Source organism: Papio anubis, chromosome 10 (assembly GCF_008728515.1).
Source record: "Papio anubis isolate 15944 chromosome 10, Panubis1.0, whole genome shotgun sequence".
Classification (NCBI taxonomy): Eukaryota; Metazoa; Chordata; class Mammalia; order Primates; family Cercopithecidae; genus Papio; species Papio anubis.
In genome coordinates this window covers 110,869,843-110,882,116 of record NC_044985.1, presented here as the reverse complement: position 1 = coordinate 110,882,116, position 12,274 = coordinate 110,869,843, and the positions used below count along the sequence as shown (strand labels likewise).

At 41.7% G+C, this 12,274-nt stretch overlaps 1 protein-coding gene across 1 annotated transcript in view; it reads left to right on the top strand.

The window, feature by feature from the left end:
• COL4A4 (collagen type IV alpha 4 chain) overlaps positions 1–12,274 on the top strand; it is a 160,015-nt gene that overhangs the window by 70,589 nt on the left and 77,152 nt on the right. The window contains exons 20-22 of the mRNA XM_031651712.1: positions 516–680; positions 4,789–4,878; positions 5,852–6,015. Coding sequence (XP_031507572.1) covers positions 516–680; positions 4,789–4,878; positions 5,852–6,015 — 419 coding nt within the window. The remainder of the gene's footprint in view (positions 1–515; positions 681–4,788; positions 4,879–5,851; positions 6,016–12,274) is intronic.

Here is a 12,274-nt window from a genome sequence, read left to right as displayed (position 1 = left end):
GCTTGATCCTTTGATATATGTATACATTGTACAATGATCACCACATTCCAGTTAATTAACCTATTTGTCACGTCTACAAAATTATCATTTATGGGGGGTGGTAAGAAGATTTACTTTAGATCTAGCCTCTTAGCAAATTTCAAATATAAGACACAGTATTGTTAACTATCATTTTCATGCTGTACATTAGATCTCTGGAACTTATTCATCTTGCATGACTAAGGTTTTGTACCCTTTGACCAACATCACTCCATTCGTCTCTTCCCCCAGCCCCTGGCAACCACTATCCTACTCTCTGCTTTTATGAGTTTGACTATTTTAGATTCCACACGTAAGTGAGATCATGCAGTATGTCTTTCTGTGTCTGGCTTATTTCATTTAGCATAATGGCCTCCAACTCCATCTCTTTCCCTTTAAAAAATTCGATAACCTAAGCAAGTGTGTACTGATGTTGATTTCTTCTACAGAGACGTTTACTGAGAGTATGTAATTTTCATTCTTGATTTATCTTGCAGGCATGATAGGACCCCCTGGGCCACAAGGATTTCCTGGTCTTCCTGGGCTTCCAGGAGAAGCTGGTATTCCTGGGAGACCTGATTCTGCTCCAGGAAAACCAGGGAAGCCAGGATCACCTGGCTTGCCTGGAGCACCAGGCCTGCAGGGCCTCCCAGGATCAAGTGGTAAAGTACTCTTTATTCATACCCATTAGCATTCATGCTGCTTTTGTCATTCAGAAAGCGTAGTTTTTAAATATTTTAAAAGTTATATGATGTTTTGTGAGCTAAGTTGGTAGTCTTTTACAAACAAATAAACAGAAGTTGGACTTTCACATCAATTAAAGTATGTGCAATCATTTGGTTAGGAGTTTCGGTGTAAATGATAGAACTTTGTAAAATAATACCAATTTTCATTTTTTAAATATAGTTTTAATTTTCGTCAGAGTTATATATGGGCTTGGTTTGTAACTGCCCGGTGGGCTTATTTTGCCCACTGCCCAGAGAGAACCGATTTGTCAAGACAGGGGAATTGCAATAGAGAAAGCATTTAACATACATAGAGCTGGCTAAATGGAAGACCGGAGTTTTATTATTACTAAAATGAGCCTCTCCGAAAATTTGGAGGCTAGCGTTTTGTAAAGATAGTTTGTCAGGCAGGGGGCTGGGGATGAAACGTGCTGAATCCACTTCTGGGTGGGGGCCACGGGATCCTTGAGTCATGAGTCTTGGGTCTAGGTGGAGCCATCCAGTCATCAGAAACACGAAAGTCTGAAAAGACATCTCAAAAGGCCCATCTTAGGTTTTATAACAGTCATATTATTTATGGGAATAATTGGGGAAGTTGCAAATCTTGAGACCTCTGGAATAATAATGCTGCTAATCATTTAAGTATTCCTACCTCTTAGCAGAATACAGGCCCTTCTTGTTTTGTTTTGTTTACCTGGTGGCCTTTTATTAACATTATAAAGGCAGTTTAGTTTTGGGAAGGGCTATTATCATTTAAACTATACTAAATTCTTTCAAAGTTAGCTTGGCCCATGCTCAGAAATGGCCAAGGGCAGTTTAGAGGCTAAAGACAAGATGAAGTTATTTAGGTGATATCTCTTTCACTGTCACAATGTTTTCACTGTGAGAATTTTTGCAAGGGCAGTTTCAGGTTTAAGAGTCAAACTGTTCTACAAGGCGTGGTATGGACAACTGAAGTCCCCCACAACTCCTTCTCCTAATCCTTCCTCACCAAGGGCAATCATTTCAACACATGTGACTGGATCTTTTGTTATTCGCCTCTATACTGACATTCGATGTACTTGTATTGCTATTTCTCAATTTTTCCAATTCAGCATTATCTTTTGACTTTCCTCTACAGAAGATGAATTTAGCTTTCTTTCGCCAACCCCCCACCCGACACGTGCACATTTTCTACTCCCACAAACTACAATACAATTATTGTCATAATTTTGGTTACATAAATATTCAGAGTTTACACTGAATAGTTGGTTATATAAGGGCTATTCACCAGCTGAGCCATATAATAGTATAAATTATTGCTTTTCCAGAACATCTTGTCAGTTGTCTTGTTTCCTTTGTCTGTTTGCTTGGTTTTCAATATACTTATAATTTAACCTCAGACTGCCCAGAATTATCTAAATTTCATCATTATACACTCTAACTCATGAACTATTCCATTAGTATTAGCTCTTTGAATAAATCTCTCCTGCAGCTTTTTGAGTTGTTCAGATTAGGTCAGATTACATTTTTTAATTTGTTGCCAGAATACCGTCTTGAGATCTTCCTTTAGCAATATTCTGAGTCTTTCCTCCGTCCTCTCTCTTTCTCTGGGGCCCTCTTTTTCCCATATATTTTTTAATGCCTTACTACCTCATTATATTTCCTGGGAAAAAGTATCAATAAAAGGGAAAAGTTGGGAGATCTTGCTCGTCTGAAAATGCCTTTATTCTGCTGTGGACTTTGATTGCTAGTTTGGCTGAGTATAAAATTTTAGGTAGGAAATCTTTCTTCCTCAGGATTTTGAGGGCATTTTCTATTGTTTCCTAGCTTCCAGTGCTGGCTACCGAGAACTCATAACATTTAGATACTTGACTTTTTGGGTTTGAAATCCGTTTTCCTTTCTGGATAGGAGCTCTTTTTTTGTTTGTTTCCAGGGTCTTAAATTCCACTTGATTTGCCTTAGTGTGTGTACATTTCTACTGGCTTGCACACAGTCAGTGGGCAGTTTTAACCCAGCACATAGCCTTCATGTCTTTTCTTTCTCCTCTCCTTTCCTCTCCTCTCCTGTCCCCTGCCCTCTCCTCCCCTCCCCTGTCCCCTGCCCTCTCCTCCCCTCTCCTCCCCTCTCCTCCCTCTCCTCCCTCTCCTCCTCTCCTCTCATTCTTTTTTCTGAGACAGAGTCTTACTCTTGCGCAGGCTGGAGTGCAGTGATGCAATCTTGGTTCACTGCAACCTCTGCCTCCTTGGTTCAAGCGATTTGCCTACCTTAGCCTTCTGAGTAGCTGGGATGACAGGCACATGCCATCACACCCAGATAATTTTTTGCATTTTTTAATAGAGACAGGGTTTCACTATGTTGGCCAGGGTGGTCTCAAACTCCTGACCCCAGGTGATCTGCCAGCTTCAGCCTCCCAAAGTGCTGGGATTATAGCTGTGAGCCACCATGCCTGGCCCTATATCCTTCATTTCTGAAAAATTTTCTTCAAGTGTTTCTTTGCATTTGATCTTAGCCAAAAGGCTGAGAAGAGATCAAGTGTCCTTTGAAAACATTGTCTCCTCCATTTTTTTCCTCTTTTTTTCTCTTTCTGGACTCTGTCAGGAAATCAATCCGACATGTCTTTTTTTTTTTTTTTTTTTTTTTTTTAATCTTTACTCTATTACTCTCCACCTGTTTATTTTTCTGAAACACTTTCTGGGAGATTTCCTCAATTCTACGTTACAACCCTCCTCCTGAATTTTTAAATCTCTGCTATCATGATCTATATCTGTATCTATATCTATATCTATTTTAATTTCAAGGATTTTCAATTGTTGTTGTTCTCTTTTAATGTTTCCTTTTGTAGCAGGCTGTTTGTGTTTCAGGGATACAATACTCTCTGTCATCTGTTTTAATTATAAAATAAATTAAAATAGCTTGCTGCGATGCGTGTTTCTTCTAGGTTTTTTTGATAGAGGTAATGGGGAGTCTTTTCTTTTTCTGCTGCCAGTTGCAGGAAGGGGATCTTTTGGTCTGTTTTTTTAAACAAATCATCCTGTTTTGGACCTCACTGTTGTTCTTATTCCAGAGGTACAGATTCCCGAAATTTAGGAGACATCTCTGGAGTAAATCAGGTTCTTTCTCAGCTTTCTAAGCTTCCTGCTTCAAATTCAGCTTTTTTTTTTTTTTTCAAGGATCTGCCAAGTTCTTTTACTTGTTGTTGTTGGTTCCTCTCCTTTTTTTCCTTGTCCTGTGGGTTTATGCTTATTTTTATTTATTTATTTACTTTCTTATTATTTATTTTGAGATGGAGTCTCATTCTGTCACTCAGGCTGGAGTAGAGTGGTGCGGTCTCAGCTCACTGCAACCTCTGCCTGCCAGGTTCAAGCTATTCTCCTGCCTTGGCCTCTCAAGTAGCTGGGATTACAGGCACACACCACTGTGGCTGGCTAATTTTTGTGATTTAATAGGGTTTTACCATGTTGGCCAGGCTGGTCTCGAACTCCTGACCTTCTCAAGCAATCCATCCACCTCAGCCTCCCAAAGTGCTGGGATTACAGGTGTGAGTCACTGCACCAGGCTGGTTTATGCTTTTTTATAATATTCTTTTACTCTACTGGGATTTGGGGAGGATGCCAAACTGTTTGCATTTTATCTGTCATCTTTAACTGACATCTCTGAAATTTTGTTTTTACAAACTCTGCTTTTACATTTTCTTCCTTAGCTAAGAATTGATCACTGAGAGGAGGAATATCTTTGCCACACACTGGCTCCATTTTTTTAATTTGTTTTGTTTTGTTGTCCATTATCTTGTTTTGCAACCCATTAATTTAGGGTAGGGCTGAAATTAGGGTTGGCTTTATCAATGGTTATGGTAGCAAAAGCATGGCATAACCACTGCATCATCTATAGGTGTGTATATTCTTATTTCAGACAGAAAGAATCCTAGGAAAACAAGGGAGCAAAGAATGGGGTTGGGAAAGGAAACACATGGGGGAGGATGTGAGTGCAAAAGTCACTTGTTCTATAGAAGACAGTCAGAAAAATTATGTGATTCTCTCTGCCCATCCCTTACCCCCTTGACAGTGACATACTGTAGTGTTGGGAACCCTGGACCACAAGGAATAAAAGGCAAAGTGGGTCCCCCAGGAGGAAGAGGCTCAAAAGGAGAAAAAGGCAAGTAGGCACCAAATGTAGAATTTCTAGAAGACAACTGTACCTGGACGATTGGGGGTATTTCTGAGACGTGTAATGTGGCATTTCATTCAGATTTGTTACTTACCTTAGTCACCCACTAGAGTACTCCATTAAGTGCTATGAGATTACAAATCACTGAAAAGTCAAAGCCTCGTGTCTTAGAATATAAAGGAAACATTTACCTGCCATGCATTTTGCCTGCAAATGGTGACTTTGCACACGAGGTACTCTTGATTCCTTGAGAGTGGCAGTGATAGGAGGAGAGTACTGATGTTTGATTCTTGTGGGACCTATATTTCCAAGACCCATCAATTGCCTGTCTCTCTGTTTCTCCACTCTAAATTGTTTGGAGTCGTTTTGGGCAGCGGAGTCAGGTGGGTGTGACAGCATCAACACAGATGAGGAATCTGACTACCCTGAAGACATTTGTTTAAGACAAAAAGTCCTGATAATTGGAAAATGCATTGTGGTGAATTATCAATTATAATATTCAATGCAGTCAAAATCCTTCTTCACATATTATTTTGTCTCCTTAATTGTTTAGGGTGTGTGCACACACCAATTAATTTTTTCAGTTTTTTTTTTTTTTTCAGCAGGAACCAAAGGACAGGCTTTTAAACTTTTAAAAATAAAAAAGTTGTATCATTTTTAATGTCTCTTCAGTAGAATTGGATATCAGCTTTTCTCTAGAATTTGTCAGGATAAATTTATTAAGGAACAAAAGCCTCCATTTGTTTAGAAATGGTATGCCCACCTTACATCCCATGCCTAGGCACCCCACGCAGTGCCCCATGCTACACCCAGCCCCCACAAAACGTGCTCTCAATTGTCTGCAATAAGTGCATATCGGACTCTTTGTTCTTCATTTATGCTATTGGTTTTGTACAGTAAAGCCCTTATTGGGGATTTTATTCAGGAAAGATGACAAATCTGCCATTGATCCTCTGTCTAGGAAATGAAGGACTCTGTGCCTGTGAGCCTGGTCCCATGGGCCCCCCTGGACCTCCAGGACTTCCCGGGAGGCAGGGGAGTAAGGGAGACTTGGGGCTCCCTGGCTGGCTTGGAACAAAAGGTGACCCAGGACCTCCTGGTGCTGAAGGACCTCCAGGGCTACCAGTGAGTACCTCTTATCAGTCATCTTTCCAGTTAAAAGAGACACCGTATCAGTCTGTTTTTACACCACCATAAAGATACTACGCAAGACTAGGTGATTTATTAAGGAAAGAGGTTTCACTGACTCACCGTTCTGCATGGGTGGGGAGCCTCAGGAAACTTACAATCATGGCAGAAGGGGAAGCAGGCATGTCTTACACGACAACAGGTGACAGCATGAACGGGGAAGAGTCCCTTGTAAAACTATCAGATCTCATGAGAACTCACTCACTATTGTGAGAACAGCATGGGGGAAACCCTCCCCATGATCCAGTCACCTCCCATCTGGTCCCTCCCTCGCCACATGGGGATTATGGCGATTACAATTCGAGATGAGATTTGGGTGGGGTCACAAAGCCAAACCATACCAGACATGTAGACCTAAAAATCGAGATGCCTCTTTCTAATTTATAGTGTGATATCTGCTTTATGTTTTGAACCTATAAACATTATGTTAACGACTACAAAAACAGTGTATTTATTCATCCATTCATCCTTTGTTTACTTATTCAACTAATTAGTATTATTGAGTGCCTACTATGTTCTAGGGCTTGTTTCAGGTGCTGGGGATACAGCAGGGACCAGAGCCCAGTCTCTGCCCTCCTAGAGCTTCAGAGAGGACACAGACCATCTAACAGATCATCAAGTAAATACCCAGCATATCTTGTGGTGATAAATGCCATCACCATCTGTTGTAGCTGGAGAGAAGAGAGAGAGGGCCAGAGCAGGAGATGAAGTCAGGGAACTGGCTGGAGGTTCGCAAGGGCCGCAGAGCACGGGGCTTTACAGATGGGTCAGGTCTGAGCCTTTACTCTAGACTACATGGAACAGCCAGGGGAGAGTTTTAAGAAGAGCGAGACAATAGTTTTAAATGGATCACTCACCCCGGTTGCTCTGTGGAGCACAGACCATATGGACAAGGGACTTTGGCTGGGAGATGAACTGGGAGGCTGCTGTGTAATCCTGTTGAGATACCACAGCCAATGCCTTAATGTGGTGGTAGTGGGTGTGGTGCAAGGTGGTCAGATTCTGGATATATTTTGAAGATAGAGCCAACAGGTTGGCTGTTAGATTGGACATAGGATATAAGGAAAAGAAAAATAAGGGACAGAACCAAGGTTTTTTGTTTGAGCCACTGGAGGAAGGCAGTTGCCATGTACTGAGATGGGAAGGCAATGGAAGGAGTGGCCACTGGGTGAGGAAAGAAAGCAGTACTATTTGAGACATTTCAGGTTTGAGGTGCCTGTTAGACAATCAAGTCAAGAAGTCAAGTAGGCAGCAGGATGATATTCAACTTAAGGATTCAGATGAGAAGTTCGGGCTGAGGATATAAATACTGGCTTTGTCAGAGTTTATGTGATATTGTGCCAGAGAGTAGATGAGATTTATCTCAAGATGGTTCTCATTTGGTGAAAGTTACAGATAACCCATGTTGAGGCAAAGCCTCTCAGCTGTCTGATTGCTCAGAATAAAAGCACTGCCCACTGGGGTACTCCCCTGGAGAATGGAGAGAGCCCTCTGTCCCCTCCTTATTAGCAAGGTTCAATCCTGGGATGGCCTGGAACTTGACCATCAAGCCCCCAAAGGACTTTCTCCCATTTTCCCCAGGAAATCTCATGAAAATGAGGTTCCAACCTGAGGGCCTTAAGTGAAGTTAATGATTAAGGTGTCCCAGCAGCACCCTTCTCACATGTACAAAGCGCACTGGCAACCTCTACTCAATAGGAAGCTAGGTCCTTAATGCATGTATGTGCATAAGCATGGTTGCAATTGTTAAGTAGTTTGCATTTTATTGTCTCCTTTTTAAATTCAACATTTTACTGTAGCCATTTTTGTATGTGGTTGTTACTTAACCTTCTTAGTGAAGATTTTAATGGCTCTAAAATATTTTTGTGGCTTCCTGTTGAGTTGCTACTTAGGGCTAACATCTTTGAATGAGGACTGCTTGTTTATCTAGGGTTATCATGGCTGAGGTGTACTTAATTCAATTGCTCCATAGGGCTTTCCTTTGTAGGCTGGCCACGTTTCTGATGTCTATTGTGTATATGATTCTGTCCATATGGCTTCTCTGCATTAAATTCATTACACTGTGGTCATAGTCAGGGACCAGGGTCATACCATGGGGCACTAGGGAAGGAAAGGGTAGAGAAGGGAGGAGAGGGGGAGAAGAAGGGGAAGGGAGAGAAGAAAAGGAAGGGAAAGAAAGAAGGAAAGGAAGGAGGGAAGTAAAGAAAGGAAAGGAGGAAAGGAAGGGCAGACAGAAGAGACAGCATGAAAGACAGTGCAGACTATGGGGTACCCTCGCTCTTGGGGTCTCTCCATCCTCCCTACATCTCCTCGCTCTGGAGATGGTCTGCTGGTCTCTGGCCCTAGCAGCCACAGATTGGTAGAAAAGTAGAAAACAGAAAAGTAGGCTTAAGTTCTTTGCAATTGTTTGTATAATTGGACCAAGTCTTTGCATTCATTGCCTTAGTCTGACAGCGTTCCTTAGGATGGGATTTCCGGCCAGCATGCTCTAGTGTAAGGCACTAGGGCCTAGGAGCAAGTGGACCAGCTTCAGATCCCATCTCCGACTTTTGGGAGCTCTGCAGTCTTCTGAGTTTTACTTGCAGCATTTATAAAATGGATATAAGAACACCAGCTTAGAGGCTTGTTGGTAAGAATTTGATTGAGTCATGTGTTTTGCACACTGTATAAGGTACACACCAGTGAATTAAAGCCCAGGAGGCTGCAGAGCGAGCCAAAGGTCGCAAACTGTCACAGGCTGATAAAGTTTGGATGTGTGCCCCCTCCAAATCTCATGTTGAAATGTAATCCCCAGTGTTTGAGGTGGGGCCTGGTGGGAGGTGTTTGAGTCATGGGGGCGGATCCCTCATGAATGGCTCAGCTCCATCCCTTTGGTGATGAGTGAGTTCTTGCTCAGTTAGTTCACAGGAGATCTGATTGTGTAAAAGAGTCTGGAACCTCCACTTTCCTCTCTTGCTCCCTCTCTCACCATGTGATACACTGGCTTCCCGCTTCACCTTCCGCCATGATTGGAAGCTTCCTGAGGCCTTACCAGAAGCTGAGCAGATGCCAGTGCCAGGCTTGTACAGCCTGCAGAACCATGAGCTCCTTTTCTGTATCAATTACCCGGCCTCAGGTATTTCTTTATAGTGATACAAAAATGGACTAATATATGAACTATTTCTGACCTGCTGGAATGTTTGGTTGTGTCCTTGTGGTGTTTGTTTTTGAATTATTAATGTGAGGTTTATGGCTTCTCCTGAGACATTAGAAGTTTATGAGCACAAGGTTATTGTGTTCCCACTGCTGCTGTGGCTGTGGGCTGACTCCCCCAATGCCCACCCACCTGTTCCCCTTGGACTGGACAGGTGCTGCCCCTGTGGGCATCTGCAGTTGATGTCCCTTATCTAGACTGAACAACTAGGACATACCTGGCAGAGAGGAGGTGTTTTTTTTGTTTTTTTCTTTTGGTGGAATTTCACTCTTGTCACCCAGGCTGGAGTGCAGTGGCGCAATCTCGGTTCATTGCAACCTCTGCCTCCTGGGTTCAGGTGATTCTGTTGCCTCAGCCGTTCAAGTAGCTGGGACTATAGGCATGTGCCACCATATCCAGCTAATTTTGTATTTTTAGTAGAGACAGGGTTTCACCTTTTTGGTCAGGCTGGTCTCGAACTCCTGACCTCAGGTGATCCTACCACTTCAGCCTCCCAAAGTGCTAGGATTACAGGCATGAGCTGCTGCACCCTGCCCAGAGAGGAGTTTTTGTTGCTACTGGGCTTCCGTTGTTAGAGTAACACAAGTATTTGGTGATCTCAGGTCTTAAGATTGTAAAAAGTAGCTCTCTATCTGAAGCTGCTGAGAACCCTAGGAATCTCTTAGATTACACGTTTATTTCGCTAGTTAACTGCTGTATTCTCAGTACTCAGACTAATGCCTGGTTCTTTGTAGTTTTCAAAGAAAACTACAGTAATGGTTTAGTAATGTTTAGTAACATTTACTAAGCCATTTAGTAATGGTTTGGTAATGGTTCAGTAATGTTTTCAGTAAATGTTTCTTTAATGAAATCCAAAAGCAGCACTAATAATTTTTTTCCTTAGTAGCTCAAATAAGTCTATGATCTACTCGAGTACTTAAAATTCAACACCTACAGAGCATTAGAGCAATTCTTCATACATTTGAAGTCTCCAGTGTGCTGAGTAATAAACTGCTCAGTCTCCTGGGGGTGGGTTCATTCTTCCAAAGTACCAAAGTCTTCTTTATTAAGCATTCCACTTTTTTATCTTTCTGGAAAGAAATTGGTCCAAATGCTATGTGAACGGTTTTCTGTCCTGATAATTTATTCATCAGAAGGCCATTTTCTTTATCCATTTCTTGGGTGGGACACCATATGACATACACTTTGGCCAGGCCCCATTGCTACTTATGACTAGCATATATAGTAAAAATAAGAATTAAAACAAAACTCAACTCAACCTACATTAGCACTTTATGATTTCTAATTCTTTCTAATGTCTTGATTTATACTAAGAAATTGGTTCTACCCACCTTTTTGATGGTTCACAGACATTGCTACAAACAGGATGCTATACTAGAGTGATATCAGAGATGTTGAGTTATGTGTGGACATTTTTTTTCTCTGTATGAAATGGCTCCCAACCCTTTTGTCCATTTGAGTTTTTAATGCCTGTTATGTGCATTTTTGGCTTCCTCTTCACTGTTGCTGCCTGATGATTGCTGATGCCAGTGTGCTCATCTCTGCTGGTACTCTCCTCCCCTCTGTAGCTCTCAGCTTATAAATTAGTAGGGCCAGTTAAAAAAAAGATAGTTAAGCTTGTTTGAATACATTGTTAGATTGTGTGAAAATAAGACAAGACCAGGTGTGGTGGCTCACTCCTGTAATCTCAACACTTTCAGAGGCAGCAGGATCCCTTAAGGCTAGGCGTTTGAGACCAGCCGGGGCAATACAGCAAGACCCCATCTCTACACACAAAAAGGTAAAATCCAATTAGCCAGTCATGGTGGCATGTACCTGCAGTCCTGCTACCTGAGAGGCTGAGGCAGGAGGATCGCTTGAGCCCAGGAGTTTAAGGCCACAGTGAGTTATGGTTGCGCCACTGCACTGCAGCCTGGGGGATGAAGTGAGACACTATCTCAAAAAAAGAAAAAAAAAGAAAAAGAAAATAAGACAAGGTAGTGGCATCTGTGTGAGCAAAGGAACTGGCCTGCTCAGTCATTTTTACCTCTCTCCTATTTCTTTGCTGTGGTTTTTTGGTTATTGATATCACTAGGGAAGTAATCTTGGGCTCTGTAGGGTGTTTCTATAATGATATTTGATATGGTGCTTGGCCACCCTAATATACTGACAATAGATTCATATATATGTGTTTATATATAAACATATATATGTTTATATATGCACATGTTTATATATACATACATATATGTTTATATATACATGTATGTTTATATATGCATATATATGTATAATAGACTCTGTGTCAAAAAATATATATAATATTTTTTGACACAGAGTCTTGCTCTGTCACCCAGGTTGGAGTACAGTGGCACGATCTCAGCTCACTGCAACCTCCGCCTCCTGGGTTCAAGTGATTCTTAGGCCTCAGCCTCCCAAGTAGCTATGACTACAGGTGCGCACCATCACGTCCAGCTAATTTTTGTATTTTTAGTAGGAACGGGATTTCACCACGTTGGTTAGGCTAGTCTCGAACTCTTGGCCTCAAGTGATCCACCTTCCTCGGCCTCTCAAAGTGCTGGGATTAGAGATGTGAGCCACTGTGCCCAGCCAGGTTCCCATATTTTTGACATGGTTTGATATTCAGTAATATGTAACACTTAAAAAGCATGACTCAAATTAGGTTAAGAGATCACAAGCCTGTCAGCCAAAATTAGCTATTTACCTGTTATACGTAATAAATATATTAGCTTCAGAAAAGGTTCTTATTTCCTCTTCTCCTGCTCATCAACTTTCCTTAGCAGCACATCACTTGCACGCCTTTTCATCACAAACTTATCCCTAAACCTCTACCTTCAGCTCTAGTGGCAACTCTTGTGGTTATCCCACTCTCTTCTTTCCTCTCCGTTTCACATTACAAAGCCCACGATAATGACAAAAATTAATTATAAATTTTAATTTGAGGTAGTTGACTCACAAGAGGTTGCACAGTCATAAAGTTCCCATGTATGCTTCCCCTAGCTT